Source organism: Ahaetulla prasina, chromosome 1, assembly GCF_028640845.1.
Source record: "Ahaetulla prasina isolate Xishuangbanna chromosome 1, ASM2864084v1, whole genome shotgun sequence".
Taxonomy (NCBI): Eukaryota; Metazoa; Chordata; class Lepidosauria; order Squamata; family Colubridae; genus Ahaetulla; species Ahaetulla prasina.
The window spans coordinates 167,269,824-167,290,545 of NC_080539.1; the positions used below are offsets into that span (position 1 = coordinate 167,269,824).

The window sequence follows — 20,722 nt, forward strand, 5'->3', positions numbered from 1 at the left end:
TGGGAGCGGCCCGACCTCACCTGACAGCCCAGGAGCGGAACCGGAGGCGCCAAGGGGGATTGTGCCTGTACTGTGGGGAGCCCGGCCACTTCACCGCTTCTTGCCCCAGAAAGTGAAGTGGGGCACGCACGCCGGTCCCTGAATCACAGCGTGACCAATCGGGAAACGGAGCAGGCCCGACCTCGGGGAAACCCAAGGTTGGGAACGTACTAAGCCCCACTGGACGTTGCGGAAGTAGACTCTGGGCCCCCTCGGCATCTGATTCTGGACACACGGATATGGTTGGGGAACCAGTCGGATGGGCTCCAGGCACATGCGCTGGTGGACTCAGGGGTCACAACTAGCTTTATGGACCAGGCCTTTGTGACCCAGTTTGCGGTCCCTGTGGTTCCGGTGGATCCTCCGATGTGGGTAGAGACAATTGATGGACAAGAACTGGTGTCCGACCCCATTAAATTCGCCACCCAGCCTTTGCGCCTGGCTATTGGGGACCATGAGGAGGCGATCCAGTTTTATGTCACGGTGGACCTTCATTTTCCCTTGGTCCTTGGGTTGGCCTGGCTTCGGACCCACGATCCTCAGGTGGCCTGGTCGCAGAACGCCATCTCTTTCCCGAGTCTGCAGTGCGTCGACCACATCCGCCACACCTGTGTCGGCCAGAACGTCCCCACCGCTGCCATCACCTTGCCTCTTGAGCTGACGGACTTCGCCAACGTGTTCAGCGAGAAGGAGGCGGACCGACTACCCCCGCATCGGCCCTACGATTGCCCCGTGGACCTTCTGCCCAACGCACCACTGCCTGTGGGACGCCTGTATTCCATGTCGGAGCCCGAGTTGGCTGCCCTCAGGGACTTCCTGGACAAAAATATGGCCCGAGAGTTCATCCGGCCTTCAAAGTCCCCTCTCTTGGCCCCGGTCCTCTTCGTGAAGAAGAAGAGAGGGGACTTGCGCCTGTGCTGTGATTACTGCCGGCTAAACGCCATTATGGTGCGGAATCGCTACCCCCTGCCGCTCATCCCGGAGCTGCTGGAGAGGTTGCGGGAGGCCACGATCTTCACCAAGCTCGATCTCCAGGGGGGCCTACAACCTGGTGCGGATGCGAGAAGGAGACGAATGGAAGACGGCATTCAGCACCCGATAAGGACACTACGAATACACTGCCATTTGGGTTGACCAACGTTCCCGTCGTTTTCCAGCACTTCATGAACGACGTGTTCTGAGACATGTTGGATCGGTTCATGGTTATCTACCTGAACGACATCCTCATTTACTCCCGGTCCAGGGAAAGTCACCTTCGACATGTCGGTCTGGTTCTGCAACGCTTGTGGGAGCAACAACTCAATGCGAAGCTGGAGAAATGCATCTTCTTCCGGACTTCCATAGAATTCCTTGGGCATATCATCTCGCCCGAGGGCATAGCCATGGACCCACGCAAAGTAGAAGCTTTGTGTAGCTGGGAAGCCCCTCGTCGGGTGAAGGATGTTCAGTGCCTGCTGGGCTTCGCCAACTACTACCGGACCTTCATCCTGGGCTTCGCCACACTGACGGCTCCACTTACCCAGCTCCTCAGGAAGAAGGTCGCGTTCCGGTGGGGTCCCCCGCAGCAAGAAGCATTCACAGCCCTCAAGAAAGCCTTCGTCACGGAACCCATCCTGAGGCATCCCGACCCGCTCCGGCCTTTTGTAGTGGAGACGGACGTGTCCAATGTGGCTCTGGGAGTGGTGCTGCTACAGGCTCCGACGAATGGCGGCACACTTTTTCCCTGCGCTTACTACTCCCGGAAACTCAATCCTTCCGAGCGCAACTACACCATCTGGGAAAAAGAGTTGCTGGCTATCAAGGCTGCATTCGAGGCTTGGCGACACCATCTGGAGGGGGCCCGACATCAGGTGGAGGTCCGAACGGACCATCGGAATCTCGAACACCTCACCACAGCTCGGAAGCTGAACCAGCGGCAGATCCGGTGGTCGTTGTTTTTTGCCCGGTTCAACTTCCGCGTGACCTACATTCCCAGTGGTCACAACCGGAGGGCGGATGCCCTGTCCCGCAAGCCAGAGTACCTCTGCGCCAAGGACCCCCTTCCTCCACGGATGGTGCTGCCGGCAGAAGCCTTGGCCGCAGCACGGAACCAGTGGACTTGCGAGCCCAGGTGCGAGAGGCGCAGCGCCAGGACGCCTGGTTGCAGCAAAGGAGTGTGGAGGTGGGCCCCGCGTCTCCTTGGACCTTGGAGGAGGACTTACTCAAGTTTCGGGGGCGATTATATGTGCCCACAGGACCACTCCGAGCCCTCGTCATGACCCAGTGCCACGACAACCCTGCAGCAGGACATTTTGGGTTCTTCAAGACCCTCCACCTGGTGACACGGACCTTTTGGTGGCCCCGAGTGCGGCATGATGTACATGCCTACGTGACATCCTGCATAGCGCGCCGGCAAGCCAAGGCCGCCACGGGGGCCCCTCCTGGGCTCCTCCAGCCCTTGCCGACACCCGACAGACCCTGGGGGGCGATCTCCATGGACTTCCTGACGGACCTGCTGCCGTCCTCTGGGTTCACCACGGTGCTGGTGGTGGTGGACATGCTCACCAAGATGGCACACTTCATCCCATGCCGCAGACTGCCCACAGCCGCAAAAACGGCCCGTCTCTTTCTGCAGCACATCTTCTGCCTCCATGGTCTACCGGACAGGGTGGTTTTGGACCGCGGAGTTCAGTTCACAGCTCGCTTCTGGAAGAGCCTGATGGCCGCGTTGGAGGTGCAGGTGTGTCTGTCATCATCGCACCATCCGGAGACCGACGGGGGTACAGAGAAGGTCATCGGTATCCTGGAACAGTATCTCCGTTGCTTCATCAACCAGCAACAGGACAACTGGGCCGATTACCTGTCCCTGGCGGAGTTTGCTTTTAACAACTCTCAGCATACCTCTACTCAGATGACCCCGTTCTTTGCCAATGTGGGGTACCATCCGTAGCTCTTCCCTCTGGCACCACCGGACTCTCCTGTTCCCAAAACGCCTGCCTTCCTGACGGAATTGCATGTGGTCCAACAGTTGGTACGTCAGCAGCTGGATCGGGCAAAGGAGGACTACAAACGGTCCGCCGATCGCTCCCGACGGGCAACGCCCCCGCTGGCAGGTTGAGACCGAGTGTGGCTCTCCACCAAACACCTCCCGTCCGACCGCCCAGTAAAGAAGTTGGACCACCGATTCATCGGCCCGTTCCCTGTCGAGGCAGTCATCAACCCGGTAGCCTACCGACTGACCCTGCCACGATCCATGCGGATCCAACCCGTCTTTCACCGGTCCCTTCTGGTTCCTGAGGCCACACCGAGTCCCCTTCAGTGCCCAACAGCACCCGTCACTGTCGCCGAGGACGGGTCGGAGGAATACGAAGTCCACAGTGTACGAGACTCCCGCTGGCTGAAGGGTCGTTTCCAATATTTGATCGCGTGGAAGGGATACGGGACTGATTTCTCTTGGGTAGATGCCTCCGACATTCATGCCCTTGACCTGGTGCAGGCCTTCCATGAGCAGAACCCAGCCCGACCGCATCCCGATCGTCAGCCCCGGGGGAAGGGCCCTGTGGTGAGGGATAGTGTTGTGACCCAGGTTCCTGGACCCGGACTCGGATGATTCAGAAAGTGAGGGAGAAGACCTGGCAAGCCCTGCGTCTCTTGGGCCCTCTCCCTCCCTGGCACCCACTCAAAGGGAGGAGGAGGGGCCGGCAAGGCCTGATTCTCCCGAGCCTTCTTCTGATTTGGCAACGCCCCAAGAACAGTTTTGGAGTGATGCAAGACTGCGCAGACGTGACCGGCGCGCGCAGCAGAGGAAGCGTTGGGACAAAGCCAAGGAATGATGGTCATGCAGTGACATCTGCAGAGACTATAAATAGGAGGCGGGACTTCCTGGTTTTTTGTCTTGGACAAAGCAATGAATTTGCGCGGGCAAACTGTATCAATGGAGGGAAGAATATATTTGTGAGTAATTCTGGCCTTATCTATAATTTCCTCGTTATCTCCAGAAACTTGGCAGGCCCGTGGGTAGACGTGGCCAGGACATTTATCTATGTAAATAAAATAGAAGAGAAGGCCTTTGACTGACTCTTTGTTGGGAGTATTGGGGGTGGGAAACAGAACACGGGCTTCCCCATTGACTTTGCTTGTCAGAAGGTTGCAAAAGGTGATCACGTGACCCCCGGGACACTGCAGTTGTCATAAATACATGGCAGTTGCCAAGCATCTGAATTTTGATTATGTGACCACAGAGATGCTGCAATAGACGTAAGTATGAAAATGGTTATAAGTCACTTTTTCAGCGCCATTGTAACTTCAAACAGCCACTAAACAAATGGTTGTAAGTCAAGGACTATCTGTACTAGTAAGTATACCTGCACACGGTCCTAATTTTATTCCATAAGCATAAAGATAAAAGGTTCCCCTCGCACATATGTGCTAGTCGTTCCCGACTCTAGGGGGTGGTGCTCATCTCCGTTTCAAAGCCAAAGAGCCAGAGCTGTCCGAAGATGTCTCCATGGTCATGTGGCCAGCATGACTAAACGCTAAAGGCACACGGAACGCTGTTACCTTCCCACCAAAGGTGGTGCCTATTTTTCTACTTGCATTTTTTACGTGCTTTCGAACTGCTAGGTTGGAAGAAGTTGGGACAAGTAACAGGAGCTCACCCTGTTACATGACACTAGGAATTCGAACTTCTGAACTGCCGATCTTTCGATCGACAAGCTCAGCGTCTTAGCCACTGAGCCACCGCGTTCCTTTTCTATAAGCGTAAATGAGGGAAAAAGATTTATAGCAGATATACAAGTATTTTCTCAGTCACAAATTTTGGTGAGAGAATCAGTGTTTTTCAGATGATGAGAAGGAATGGATGGGATATGATGATTACACAGAGTTAATGGACCACCTTATAGTATGTCTTATATACATATATGCTTATAGTATGTACAAGTCCTCCACTCCTCTGATCACAACAAAATACCTTATGCCACCAGACTTGAAATTCTGGATTTAGAAAATTTAGAACTATGCCACCTTCGGCATGACCTGAGCATAACTCATAAAATCATCTGCTACAATGTCCTTCCTGTTGAAGACTACTTCAGCTTCAACCACAACAATACACGAGTACCCAATAGATTCAAACTTAAAGTGAACCGCTCCAATCTTGATTGTAGAAAATATGACTTCAGTAACAGAGTTGTTAATGCCTGCAATGTACTACCTGACTCTGTGGTCTCATCCCAAAATCCCCAAAACTTTAACCAAAGACTGTCTACTGTTGACTTCACCCCATTCTTAAGATGTCTGTAAGGGGCGTGCATAAGAGCACCAGCCTGCCTACCGTTCCTGTCCTAATGTTCCCTTTGGTTGTATTCAGTTTGTTGGTTTATTTCATGCTTAGACTAATATATATTGTTGTGTTTGACAAAATAAATAAATAAAAATAAAATATAAATAAATAATAAATGTGCATAGGATATGATATGGTGGTAGGGAAGCTGCAGCTTGCTTAATTGATGTTTTCCACAGGGCCCTTAAGATCTAGTTCTTATTCCAGCTGTTGGACTATGGTGGTTGAAGTCCTTTATGCATGTATATGTTTATGGTATTAACTGGATTGGCCACCTCTTTATTGTTATATGCACTCTTTTTTATTGTATTTTTTTGCAAAGAGCTGCGGTGGCACAGTGGTTAGAGTACTGCAGGCTACTTCTACTGATCACCGGCTGCCAGCAGTTTGGCAGATCAAATCTCACCGGGCTCAAGGTTGACTCAGCCTTCCATCCTTCTGAGGTGGGTAAAATGAGGACCCAGATTGTTGGGGGCAATAGGCTGACTCTGTAAAGCTTAGAGAGGGCTGTAAAGCACTATGAAGCGGTATCTAAGTCTAAGTGCTATTGCTAGTGCTATTTTTGTGTAACAATATTCAGGAATGATCTTGGGAGATAGGAGGAAAAGCTGCAGCCTAGACAACCATCAAACAAAAGGTATTTCAGTCCACAGAAGGAGGCACGGAAAGCATCTCCAAAGGGACCCTCCCCAGCTTTCTGAAAAGTAAAAGCAAAGAAGGAAAGAGGTGCTTTCAGACATGATTCGCTTACTGTAATCTTACAACAAATTTAGTGTTAATACGAGTAATCCTTGACTTACAACCAGAATGGAGCCCGTAATTTACATCATAATTCATGACGGTTGTAAGTCACCATACCCACATGACTGATCTTATTTTACAACACTGGTTTTTTGCAACAGTCATAAAGCGAGCCAATGCCATGTAACCACGGAATGTGGCCACCGACCATAAGAGTGAGTTGGTTGCCAAGGCACCCAAAATGCGGTCGTGTGACTAAGAGGTGTGTTTGTGTGTGCCACCATTGGAAAACTTGAAGTACCTTTTTTGGGAGGGGAGGGTTTTGTCATAACTTCAAATGGTTGCAAAGCGACCATTAAGCAAGAACTATCTGTACTCAAAGTTGGTGCTTCTTGTTCTGGACTTCCTCGAAGGGCTGACCATTTCTTGTTTTGTTTTTATGCTGTGAATACCCAGAGTCGATTAAAGTTAGGTGCTATCTATGATGAATTGTATAATTTTTAATTGAAGATATGTTATATTCTGGTTCAGAATGGTAGGAAACCGTGATGTTGATTTTCAGCAACGATTTTACCGATCTTCAATGGTGCTGTTACAGGGAAGCAGTAAGACATGAAGGTCTTCACGTGGCTGTATATGATGGGAAATAGGAATAACCTTGAGGAACAGAAGGAAAAGCTGAGGCTTCCCAGGGTGTGGCAAAGGTATGTGGTTCTGGCCTGCTTGCTGCCCCACAAGACTGGATGCAGGGGAGCCAAAAAGACCTACAAAAAGACACACTTCCCCTCCCCCCCAAAAGAGGGTGGAAATGTTGGTGCGCCTTATACACCGAATACAGCCATTTTTGGCCTCTCAAAGCCCCTCTCTGCACATCCTGTTTTTGCAAAATGGGCAAATTTTTTAAATTTGAATTTATATCCCGCCCTTCTCCGAAAATTCAGGGCGGCTTACACAGTGTTAGCAATAGTCTTCATCCATTTGTATATTATATACAAAGTCAACTTTTATTGCCCCCAACAATCTGGGTCCTCATTTTACCTACCTTATAAAGGATGGAAGGCTGAGTCAACCTTGGGCCTGGTGGGACTTGAACTTGCAGTAATTGCAAGCAGCTGTGTTAATAACAGACTGTCTTAGTCTGCTGAGCCACCAAAAAGGGGCACACAGCTGGTTTGGGAGGCCTGCAGAGTGCTCCTGTGGGCTGGGGAGGGCAAAAATACCCCCGTTTTTGCAAAAAAATGGGCCTATTTTTGGCCTCCCAAACCCCCCACGCATCACATTTTTATTATTATTATTATTTATTATTATTATTTATTATTATTAATCATATTTATATACCGCCCTATCTCCCGAAGGACTCAGGGCGGTTTACAGGCACTTAAAAACACATAGACACATAAATACACTATAAAAACAATTAAAAAACTTATTCTATAAGCCCGTATTTTAAAATATAAAAAAATAAAACCCAATTAAAACCCATAAATTTAAAATCTAGCTCAGTCCTGCACAATTAAATAGGTATGTTTTGAGCCCGCGGCGGAAGGTCCGAAGGTCCGAAAGCTGACGAAGGCCGGGGGGTAGTTCGTTCCAGAGGGTGGGAGCCCCCACAGAGAAGGCCCTTCCCCTGGGCGTCGCCAGGCGACATTGCCTCGCTGACGGCACCCTGAGGAGACCCTCTCTATGAGAGCGCACGGGTCGGTGAGAGGCATTCGGTAGCAGTAGGCGGTCCCGTAAATAACCCGGCCCAATGCCATGGAGCGCTTTAAAGGTGGTCACCAAAACCTTGAAGCGCACCCGGAAGGCCACAGGTAGCCAGTGCAGTCTGCGCAGGATGGGTGTCATGCGGGAGCCACGAGGGGCTCCATCTATCACCCGCGCAGCCGCATTCTGGACTAACTGCAGCCTCCGGATGCCCTTCAAGGAGCCCCATGTGAGAGCATTGCAGTAATCCAGGCGAGACGTCACGAGTGCGTGGGTGACCGTGCATAGGGCATCCCGGTCCAGAAAGGGGCGCAACTGGCGTACCAGGCGAACCTGGTAGAACGCTCTCCTGGAGACGGCCGTCAAATGATCTTCTAAAGACAGCCGTTCATCCAGGAGGACGCCTAAGTTGCGAACCCTCTCCATCGGGGCCACTGACTCGCCACCGATGGTCAGCCGGATTTAGCTGACTGTACCGGGATGCCGCATCCACAGCCACTCTGTCTTGGCGGGATTGAGCTTGAGCCTGTTTCTCCCCATCCAGACCCGTCGGCCTCCAGACACCGGGACAGCACTCGATAACCGTTGGGGTGGTCCGGTGTAGAAAAGTACAGCTGGGTGTCATCCGATACAGCTGGTACTTCACACGAAACCACTGATGATCTCACCCAGCGGCTTCATGTAGATGTTAAACAGTAGGCGAGAGGATCGACCCCGCGGCACCCCACAAGTGAGGCGCCTCGGGCCGACCTCTGCCCCTGTCAACACCGACTGCGACGGTCGGAGAGATAGAGGAGAACCACCGATAACGGTGCCTCCACTCCCAATCCCTCCAACCGGCGCAGCAGGATACCATGGTCGATGGTATCGAAAGCCGCTGAGAGGTCTACTAGGACCAGGGCGGAGGAACAACCCCTATTCCTGGCCCTCCAGAGATCATCCACCAACGCGACCACAGCCCTCTCCGTGCTGTAACCGGGCCGGAAAACGGACTGGAACGGGTCTAGATAGACAGTTTCATCCAGGTGTAAGAAACTGATATGCCACCATACTCTCTACAACCTTCGCCGCGGCGGGTTGGAGACCGGACGATAATTACCTAAAACCGCCGGATCCAGGGAAGGCTTCTTAAGGAGGGGCCTCACCACCGCCTCTTTCAAGGCGGCCGGGAAGACGCCCTCCACCAAAGAAGCAATCGTAATCGCCTGGAGCCAGCCTCGTGTCACCTCCCGAGTGGCCAGCACCAGCCAGGAGGGGCACGGGTCCAGTAAACACGTGGTGGCATTCAGCCTACCCAACAACCTGTCCATGTCCTCGGGAGCCACAGGGTCAAACTCATCCCAAACAATATCGCCAAGACCACCCTCGAGCATCTCACCCGTGTCACCGCAATCTTGGTCCAGACCATCCCGAAGCTGAACGATTTTATCGTATAGATAACCGTTAAACTCCTCAGCACGTCCCTGCAACGGGTCATCCCGCTCCCCCTGGTGTAGGAGGGAGCGAGTCACCCGGAACAGGGCGGCTGGGCGGTTATCTGCCGATGCAATGAGGGAGGAGGCGAGCTACGCCGCTTCCTCAATGCCACTAGGTAAGTCCTAGTATAGGACTTCACTAGTGTCCGATCAGCTTCCGGACGGCTAGACCTCCAGGAACTCTCTAGGCGTCTTCTCCGGCGCCTCATCCCTCTCAGCTCCTCGGAGAACCAAGGAGCCGGTTGGGACCTGCGCCGGGTCAGAGGCCGCAAAGGCACGACACGGTCTAAGGCCCCCGCCGCGGCCCGTTCCCAGGCCGCAACAAGTTCCTCAGCCGAGCCGTGAGGCAGACCCTCAGGAAATGGCCCAAGCTCCGTCCGGAACCCATCCGGGTCCATCAGGCGCCTGGGACGGAACCAACGACGGCTCCGTCTCCCTGCGGTGGTGAATGGCGGTCAGAAAGTCCAGGCGAAGAAGAGTGATCTGACCATGACAAAGGTTCAGTGACTATTTCCTTTAAGTCCAGATCTCTCAACCACTGACCAGAGAGAAAAATCAGGTCCAGAGTGCCACCCCCAATGTGAGTAGGGCCATCAACTACTTGGGTCAGGTCCAAGGCCGTCATGGAAGCCATGAACTCCCGAGCTGCCGTCGATGACGAGCCGGAAGATGGCAAGTTAAAATCCCCCATGACTAAAAGTCTGGGGGTCTCAACTGCCACCCCAGCCAGCACCTCCAGGAGCTCGGGCAGGGCGGCTGTCACGCAGCAAGGAGCCAGGTACGTGACCAGCAAGCCCATCTGACACCTATGACCCCACCTCACAAAGAGGGATTCACACCCGGCAATCTGAGGTACAGTGGTCTCCCTCGGCTCTAGACTCTCTTTAATAACAACCGCCACCCCCCCACCCCTGCCCTCTCCAGCCCCCAGGAGCACTCTGCAGGCTTCCCAATCCCTCCATGCACCCCGTTTTTGCGAAAAACAGGACATGCAGAGGATTTGGGAGGCCTGGAGAGTGCTCCTGGGGGTCGGGGAGGGCAAAAACTTTTTTTTTCCTTGCTTACCTCTTCAAAATCTTGGTGCGTCTTATACACCGGTGCATCTTATAGTCCGAAAAATGAGGTAGATGGGAGGAAATAGACAGATTGGGGAATCTGAAGCACTCTGCCGTTTAAGTGCAGATGGCTGCCAAAAGCCTAAATTTTGATCATGTGACGGGGTGGGGTGGGGTACTGCAACACCCATAACTTTGGACTCAGTTTGTAAATTCATTTCTTTCAGTATTGCCATAACTTTGAAAGGTGGCTGAAGAAATGGTCATAATACGAGGGCTACCAATATACGTACATCTTGTATTGTTTTCATTTTGTTAAAATAATAAACATAAAACTGATTACTCTTCCTGATCATTTTTATACAACTAGTTTTATTGCTTTTTAAAGTGCAAGTGAACCTTATTTCATTGTCAACCCTTTTTAATTTCACACTTACATTTTTAGTTTGTGGGTTATTCACAGTTGGATGTTATCCATGGGAAAACAACCTAGAAATTCTGAATTTAAATACCTAATTAAAACTAAACATTTGAAAAGGGAAGTCTGACAGAACTAAATCTGCTTTATGGTTATAGTAAGAGAAAACATCCAGTTCCACTTGCTAGTTTACATGCAGAGGTAGCTTCTGTTAGAAATTTGTAATGATAGATTGATCCTTTACTAGTTTCGCAGAATCATAAGAAGATTCCTAAAAACTGCATGTTCTCTTAAACCATGAACTAATAATATTATTAGTAAAATATACCTTAAAACTACCAGAGTCTCTACCAGAGCGGATTTTTTTTTAAAGAGAACATTGTATTTTTGGTTACATTTCCTAAGCAAAAGGCCATTAACAATTTGCCTATGGTTCATTTTAAGAATCCAAAATTCCTTCTGCTTGTCGTTCACACTCAGCCTGCAGTGTATGACTTGCTAATATTCAACCTGGAGGTCCCCAGATATGCTAAGCAAAAGCATTGCAAATCAAAGGCAGCACAGTAATTCTCATTTTCCTGATTTAAAACTAGTGCGGCATTCAATCCTAACCAATGCCAAAATAAGCTATTTTCTGCTGCTTGTCAAAGGTCAAAAGTACTTCCATGCATAAGACTGTGCAGATGAATCTGTGCAGAAGTAGACTTAAGGCTGGTGGGCATACAATTCCTTGAATTTAAACTTTACTACAGCCATTTACAACATAGAACAGTGATGGCTAACCTTTTTTGCAGTTGCGTGCCAAAAGTGTGTGCGCATACGTGCAATAGCGCAGATGTGTACTGGCACCCATAATGCAATGCGCGCCCTACCTGCGCATGCACACATAACTCCACACACACTCCCCCACACACATGCCTGCATCTCCACGCATGCGCGCATCCCTCCCACCTCCCGTTTTGGGCCTGGAAAGCCTCCTGCACCAAACTTTGCTGGCACAAACGGCCTGCTGCCCCTGCCACATGCCAGGCGACATGGCTCTATGTGCCATAGGTTCGCCATCACGGGCATAGAATAATAAGAGCATAGAATATAGGGAAATAATACACTGTAATAAAAAGAGGCAGACATAAAAAGCAGTTATAAGATAGCAAAGACTGCCTAAATCGATATTACAGGGAAGGAGGAGGAGGAGGAAAGACATATTATCAGCAAACCAGGCCAAAATAGAAATATTTAGCTAAATAGCTATAGTTTTATTCCTACCTAAATGAATAAAGTATAGCTAAATCTAACGCCATTATAGTCATCATATGTGTAAAATATATTAGCCAGTGCATAAAGCATGTAAGTATTAGTATGTGCTAACAGCTCCAACGCAAATCACCTTCCTATATATTTGTTCTGTCCCACTCGCCTCAGTCCAAGCGATGGCTTAATTAGCCGGCACTATCAGCTCTGGCAGCAAACTAGCGAGCGTCTGCTTGATGCTGATGAGTCAACAAACAGTACTTCAGCTCTAGTCAAGCAGTTGATTTGCCTGCTACGAAGAGGCATAGCAGCCCTTGCTGCTTTTATATCCTGTGGGTGTGGCTCCATGACTCAGCACTTCGTAGGCCTGCCCCACCCCTGCTTCTGTTGTTCCCTCCTCTCCTGCCTACGAAACCTAGGGTTCAACCAAGCCTGATTGCCATCAGCGGGGTCTGGAGGCATGGCCTGGGGGTGGGGGGAAAGAATCAGGGGACGGAGGCCTCGTTAACTCCTCCACCTGGCCTGCCTCTGGCTCCTGGACCTGAGCCAGGGAAGCCGGTGCTCCCAAGGTAAATCCTGACGGCCCTTCCCCCTCACTTTCCGAGTCACTTTCTGGCAGGGGCCCTGGCTCGGGGAGCGCAGACACAACAATACTGGAGCAACTCCTACCAACTTATCTTGACACCAACAATGACAAAAATCACAAAGAAAATTGCTAGAATCAACCCACAAACCCATTTGCACTGGGCTGAAAAGGTTGGGGAACAAATGGGGATGGGCTGCTTCCTACTTCCTAATGTGAGCAGCTCCGTAACCTTTACACAAAACAGATATTAAGATATCGAACAATCTGGGCTCAGCAGTTTTAAGTAGACGGAAGAACGGCAAGTTCCAGACTTGGAGAAAGGAAGTTAAATTCCTGAAGAGCTTTACCTGCCCTCCTCCATCTCTCCCTAATGTGCCTCTCCAAAATACTAACAGCACAGCAGTCTACTAACCGTTGTAAAAAAATATTCGTGTGTTGGAGCAATATAAAACCAAATCTCAAGACAAGTTGTTAAAGAACTTGCAATTTGGAAATGCAAGAAGGATGGACTACATCAAAGTTCACAGAGAGCAGCACCTGATGCTAGTTATCATTGTCAATTCATTTCCAGGGTGAAAGATAGAAAGAGAATAACAGAGACCAACCTCTGAGGAGTATTTTCTTCAGCAATTCCTGTCAACTGCAGCTACAGTGCTTACAGGCACCAACCCCGGAATCACAAAACACCAACATTTGTTTTCTCTGCATTTATATGAATCAACTGGTGCCAAAATTTTCCCCTATTTTTTTTTCGTTCCATATAACAAGCAGAAACAGTTGCACTGAAAATGGGAACATTATGTACGAGGAACACAGAGATGCTGTCCCAATCCAGCAGTATCCCCATCTGTATGTTTTTTTTAAGAAAGAAAGAAAACACTGAGATACAGGTACATAACTGGGCCCTGAACTATAATTTATGCTATTTATCTAGCACTAATCCCTTTAAGAAAGACAGAATTAAAGGTTATCAGACACCAGACAATCAATCAACTAATAATCTGAAAACAAATCTTGAGATTTTCTATGTATAAAATAGAAAGCAGATGTGAAAAGTGTTCAGTTTGAATTAAAAATTCTCGTCCCAATTCTCATCGCAGCAACTAAAATGATATATAAGCAAAATTATTATGCCGATTTAGACCCTAAATGGGATTTGACTAAAAGCTTTCCTTACAGTACAAGGAAAAGGAAGAGCCCTGATTATTAATGCACATAATTTGGACTACAATTTGGAATAGCAATCAAGAAGACATAGACTGTACAGTCTGAATACAGTGTGTTATCTCAGTTGCTCTTTAGGAGAACTGTCCCAATAGACAAGCTGGGGCAAGTGGGTAAAAAAAGAGAAAACGTACATGATTTCTCCTTGTCTTCTTTTTCCCTATTTAGAGGCTGTTTTATCCCTGGCCTAAAGAGGCTAAATAGAATGCCTCTTACTTAAGTCTTCAACTTACAACAGTTCATTTAGTGACTGTTCAAAGTTACAGCAGCACTGCAAGAAGTGACTTATGACCATTTTTCACAATGACGACCTTTGCAGCATCCTCATGATCAAGTGATCGGTATTCAGATGTTTGGCAACTGGTTCATATTTATGACCGCTGAGGTGTCCCGAGGTCATGTGACCATGTTCTGACAAGTATAGTCAGTAGGGACACCAGATTCACTTAACAACCGGTTACTAACTGCAGTGATTCACTTAATAATTGTGGCAAGAAAGGTCATAAAATGGGGCAAAATTCACTTAACAAATGTCTCACTTAACAACAGAAATGTTGGCATCAACTGTGGTCATGGGTCAACGACTACCTGTATTTTAATAGTTTTGTCATTTTCTTTTTGACGTTCATCTCCCCTTGGTGGCATGCAAAACATTAAGGGAACTGAAGAACAGTAGCAGTATAGCAATGCTAAGGGTATAGCAATACTAAGAGTAAACAGCAAAACAATATCATTAGCAGAAAAGAGATTGAAGTGGCAATTATTGAAACACAGTGCCATAAAATCATCATAAAGGGCTCTTTGAGAACCCGACAAATTGTGTAAACATTAATTATTAATTATTATTAATATTGTTGCATTAATTTAGGCAATTTCAGGGATCAAATGACAGTGCAGTTGTGGGGGGGGGGAGTTGAATGTTTCCCCTCATTTTATCTTACCTCAGATCTTTGAGACAGATTGTTAAACTTCATGATTAAGCAAAGTCATGAAATATGGCTTCCCTAATCCCAGACTAGTAGCTTGATTAGTAAACCAACTTTGTAGACATGCAAATTCTTTTTCAAGATGAACGCCTGGTGGCTTTCTGGGCATGTCTATATAGTTTTTCGGCCACATACAATGGTAATAATATTAATAATATGGAAATGCTATGCTCCTGTCTTCTTCCAGGGTGGAATTTTGATTTCACAATCTAACCTATACTCATATTTTCTCACTTCTCACCCTTGTGCGAAGCAGACGTAACCCTGCTTAAGTTTACAGTCCACATGAAGTTTGGCTTTAAGGAACCACACGAAACACCATCCTCCTGATACTCACCAATTTTTAGTTTTCACAACTGTGGATCAATGAAGAACCATAAACAGACATTCATTTATCCTCAAGGTGCCATGAAACATTAGTCTCAATTGACAGGGGGGGAAATGGTAGACTGAAGAGTCCAAAGACTATGTTATACAAGAAATCCAATCAGACTAATGGAATTTCTATGCCAAACCTAAATCTGTAGAAAATAAACATTTAGATCATTTGCAACACAAGTTGCTATGGAGATTCTCAGTCATCCAGGTCATGGTTGTCCCAAAGGTGGGTTTTTTTTTCAAGAGGCAACTGGACTTTCCAGTTTTTCTTTGAAGGCATTTCACTTCTCATCCAAGAAGCTTTTTCAGAGATGAGAAGTGAAACGTCTTCAAAGAAAACTTGGCATGAAGCCAGTTGGGTGACCTTGGGCCAGTCACTTTCTCTCAACTCTAGGAATAAGGCAATGGCAAACCACTTCTGAAACACCATACCAAGGAAACCGCAAGGACTTATTCAGGCAGTCACTCAGAATCAGACATGAATGAATGGAAGGGGGAAAAAACTTTTTAAAGTCTTTTAATTAAGGCCTTAACTCCAAACTGTACACTTACAGAGTTAGTAATTGATACTATTAAGACACACACACACATATATATATATAAGGTAAAGGTTCCCCTCGCACATATGTGCTAGTCATTGCCGACTCTAGGGGGCGGTGCTCATCTCCGTTTCAAAGCCGAAGAGCCAGCGCTGTCCGAAGATGTCTCCATGGTCATTTGGCCAGCATGACTCAACGCCAAAGGCACATAGAACGCTGTTACCTTCCCACCAAAGGTGGTCCCTATTTTTTCTACTTGCATTTTTATGTGCTTTCGAAACTGCTAGGTTGGCAGAAGCTGGGACAAGTAACAGGAGGTTACCCCGTTACACGGCAGCACTAGGGATTCAAACCGCTGAGTTGCCAACCTTTTGATCGACAAGCTCAATGTCCTAGCCCCTGAGCCACCGCATCCCTCTCTCTCTCTCTCTCTCTCTATATATATATATATATATATATATATGTGTGTGTGTGTGTGTGTGTGTGTGTGCGTGTGCATGTGCATATGCATATGTATATGTATATTTAAAGCTGTATGTGTCAAGCCGGAGCTGGGCTCAACAAACGAACTCTAGAGAAGGTTAATTATTATCAATAAAAAAAACCATTTGAGCCATCTGAAGCACTGCTTTTGATGGCACTTTATCATGTCTAAACCTCTCACTGTCCTTACTTATACAGGTAGTCCTCAACTTCCAATCACAATTGAACCCAAAATTTCAGTTGTTAAGTGAGACATTTGTTAAGTGAGTTTTGCCCCATTTTATGACTTTTCTTGCCACAGTTGTTATGCAAATCATTGCAGTTGATAGGTTCGTAACCCAGTTGTTAAGTGAATCGGGCTTTCCCATTGACTTTCCTCGTCAAAAAGTGGCAAGAGGGGATCACATGACCCCAGGTCATAAATACCGATTGCCCAGTATCTGAATTTTTGTCACACGATCATGGGGCTCCTGCAAAGGTTGTTAATGATGAAATGGTCACTAAATGAACCATTGGTAAGTCGAGGACTACCTGTACTGGGGTTACCTCCGCTGACTTCCGCTAACTCTCCACGCCTATGACCACAAGTCCACAGGAAAGTATGCCGCATTAAAATCCCAATTATAATTTCACCAGACTCCTTGTTCTCATTTTGTAGACCTCTCAAATGTGCCCTGTCACTTCGCAGGCTTCCTGCAACCTGCCTTCAGACATTCTGAAGCCCTGCTTGACAGGTGGCAAGGTCAGATTAAGGGCCGCTGGGGGCTGGGTGGGGGGGGGGAGAACAACCCTTTTATTTACAACCCTTGAAGGTATGTAGAATTAACTCCAGATTTCTTTTTCCACTCGCAAAGCTTCGGTCCTAATTGACTCGGGTTCGCCCCTATTCCAGCAGGGTCGCCCTCTTTTTCCCTATAAGCCACCCCCCAATTCTCCCTTCGCCCGGGCTACCGGGGCCTTAACATAGGTGTGAGTCAGTGAATGAATGAGTGTATTGTGTGTGTGTGTTTGTGTGTGTGCTGATGTTGGCGACATCAGCACAAGGATGCCGGCGCGGAGAGCGGCCGGATCAGAAGACCCAGAGCTGTGTGGAGGTAGCTCCGAGGAAGGTCTCCTTTAGGGCCGAGGATAGCGGTGCTTTGCTCCCTCCCTGCATGCCTGCCTGCCTCTCTTTTTCCCGCTCGCTGGCTCACCCGAAGAACCCCCGCAGGAAAGACTGGGAGGATTTGACCCGCTTCTCGGCCTCGGCCAGGAGCTGCACGGCCTCCCGCTCCTTGTTGCCCGCAGTTGAGGCGTCCATCTCGGCGGCGCGCAGGGAGGAGGAGGAGGAGGAGGAAAGACGGCAGCCGCCTGCGATGCTCTGATTTCTGGCGAGCGCGACGTTGGGAGGGGGGGGAGAGAGCGGAGATCCGCCTTTCGCTCCTGCTCCGCCTCCTTCCTCGCCTCCCGCCTCTGGCGGCGCGGCTCGTTTGCCTCCCTCCCCCCCCCCGCTATAATACCCGCCCCCTTCAAGGAATAATGTGAGCAACCTGCAAATGAGAGCATATGCACCAAGACAAATTCTTTGTGTGTCCAATCACATTTGGCCAATAAAAATTCTAAATTCTAAAAAAAAAAAATTCTAAATGGATTCACCTTTATGACGTCATGAAGTTCTCTTCCCCACAGGCAACAGGGCTGGAGCTCCCCCCCCCCCACCCCTCTGAACCATGTAGTTCACTATCTCCTCGTTTGGCCAGGTATGTGTGTTGAGGGGGTGGGGACACAGAGATCTTTGCCTTCTCTGTAGCTTTCCCCGCATGCCATACAGAAGTACAGAATGCCCCGAATGCTCCTTGCCTTTCTTAAACGACAGGAAATGAATACAGGTAGTCCTTGACTTAACAGCAGTTCGTTTTGTGACCGCTCAAAGTTATGACATCACGGAAGTGACTTATGATCATTTTTTTCATATGACCGTGATCTTGTGATCAAAATCCAGACGCTTGGCAAGTGGTTCATGCTTATCGACCGTTGCTGTGTCCCGCGGTCATGTGGTCTGCCTTTTGCAACCTTTTGACAAGTGTTGGAAGAAATATCCATCTGGGTTCAGTTCCAAGTGGGGACAAAGACACTGGAAACATGGAGGCTGCTTGGAAAGATGGTTTAATGGTGGTCAGGATCACATGGCTTGAGATCCTGAACAGAAAAGGGCTGAGATCCTGTGCGCGCCCTGGCTTTATGCTTTTTCTGAGCTTTGAACTTTCTGGGGCACAGGAAGAGTATCCTGATTGGCTGTCAGACTCCCAGGGGGTGGGAGTCTTAGCTAGCCTTGCTGGCTGATGTAATCTTCCCAGGTGTCATGTGGTGAGTTTCTGTTGCTAGATGGGTCCTATTATGTTGCAGATGATGATGGCCCAAGATGGGGAGAATGAGTTTCTACCTCTGACCCATTGACAAAGGTGGGGGGAAATGAGTGAGCTTAGCTGAGGCTTTAATGGCCCATTGACAAAGGTGGGGGGGAGTCAGGAAGCTGCTTTGTCTTTAAAACATGTTTCTCCATTTCTCATCCAGGGAAATATATTCTGCCTTTTTAAATATTTTCTAAAATATTTCATTCTTCTAGGAGGGTGGTGGGTGCTAAATTCCTACACAAGCAAAATCAATTTTTCAGATTCACTGAACAACCGGGTTACTAACTTTATCAGCCGCAGTGATTCACTTAACAACTATGGCAAGAAAGGTCGTAAAATGGAGTAAAACTTACTTAACAAATGTCTCACTTAACAACAAATTTTGGGCCCAATTGTAGGTGTAACTTAAGGACTACCTATAAAACACAAGAAACAATGGATGGAAACTAATCAAGGAGAGAAGCAACCTAGAACTAAGGAGAAATTTCCTAATAGTGAGAAGAATTAACCAGTGGAATAACTTACTTTCAGAAGTAAACACTGTGTTGGTGCTGGTGTTCCATCACAGGCTTTTCAAAAAGAAATTGGACAGTCATTTGTCCAAAATGGTATAGTCTCTTGCTTAAGCAAGGGATTGGACTCGAAGACCTCTAAGGTCCCTTCCCACTGTATTATTCTGTATTCTGTTCCATCAAGAGTTTAGGACCTACTGATGTGAGATATGCCCTTTAGATAAATTGTTCATTATTTGCTTCTGCTTTTATTTATATGCATCCTTAGTGGGCAATCTATAGAACTGTGTAATAAAAATGTATTTGTCAAGAACAAAAGTTGCCAGATCAATCTTAGCTTCTTGATTAATAACTTTTAATAACTTTTATTTAAATGATTCCAAAATGATTCCAAATATAAAATGATTTATATTGATATATTGATCATCAATTGTGTTGTAAATGTTGTACCTTGATGAACGTATCTTTTCTTTTATGTACACTGAGAGCATATGCACCAAGACAAATTCCTTGTGTGTCCAATCACACTTGGCCAATAAAAAATTCTATTCTATTCTATTCTATTCAAAGCCAAAAGTGCAGTTGGAGTAGGCCATAGAATAAATGTGTTGATGTGGCTATATGAAAATTGCAAGGGGTGAGGACTGGTAAAGAGCAGAGCCCCTGGGTGGCTCGGTAGAAGACTTGCTTGGAGACCAGTATTTGATCTGGGTCTGAACTGGTATATGTGGCCATCTGGACTGAGGAGTGAACTGGTGGCAGAATGACACCAGTCAAAGTGCTGCTGGTCAACTATATGGCTGTTTGCAGAATTGGGCTGGAGGTCCTGCCACTCAGTTTCTGTATTGTAAGATCTGTGCTGCTGTACTGGTGATGGAGCCAGCCATGACCCTCACCCAGGTGGCAGCAGTATGGTTATGCCTGGCTGAGCCTGCCACTTCATCTCCTTCAGAGCAACAAACACCCAGGGATTCCCACCCACTCAGAGGATGTGGACATCCAGGTGGCAATGCTTAATGGCAACAGGGGGCAAAGCAGACTGATGGATCAGCTGGAGGCCTGCACCTTGCAGTTGCAAGGCCTGCCACATTGGTAGTGGCCGTCTTTACCTCATCCTTGTTCAAAAAAGCAGGTGTTAGCAGCTTCAGAGTACTGGTAATTCACCTTTTGGTGCTAAAGAAATGATTGAAGGAAGGATTAGGATTGACAAACTTGGATCACAGAGGATCTAAGAGATAATGGAGAGGGGCTGGTAGTGGTAGAGAACTGATGCCTACTCCACCTTCCAGGTGAGGGGTAGAGGGGGTGATACGACCATCCAAATCGTGCCAGATTAATAGAATAGAATAGAATAGAATAGAATAGAATAGAATAGAATAGAATAGAATTTTTTTATTGGCCAAGTGTGATTGGACACACAAGGAATTTGTCTTGGTGCATATGCTCTCAGTGTACATAAAAGAAAAGATACCTTCATCAAGGTACAACACTTACAACACTTAATGATGGTCATAGGGTACTAATTTAACACTTAATGATACAACACCTAATGATAATCATAGGGTACAAATAAGCAATCAGGAAACAATCAAAATCAATATAAATCATAAGGATT

General features: G+C 47.7%; 1 protein-coding gene across 1 annotated transcript in view; it reads right to left on the minus strand.

The window, feature by feature from the left end:
* The window catches only part of LOC131197230 (beta-soluble NSF attachment protein-like), a 40,796-nt gene extending 23,231 nt beyond the window's left edge, over positions 1-17,565 (minus strand). Inside the window, exon 1 of the mRNA XM_058181021.1 lies at positions 17,396-17,565. Coding sequence (XP_058037004.1) covers positions 17,396-17,502 — 107 coding nt within the window. The 5' untranslated portion in view covers positions 17,503-17,565. The remainder of the gene's footprint in view (positions 1-17,395) is intronic.
* Positions 17,566-20,722: the final 3,157 nt, after the last annotated feature.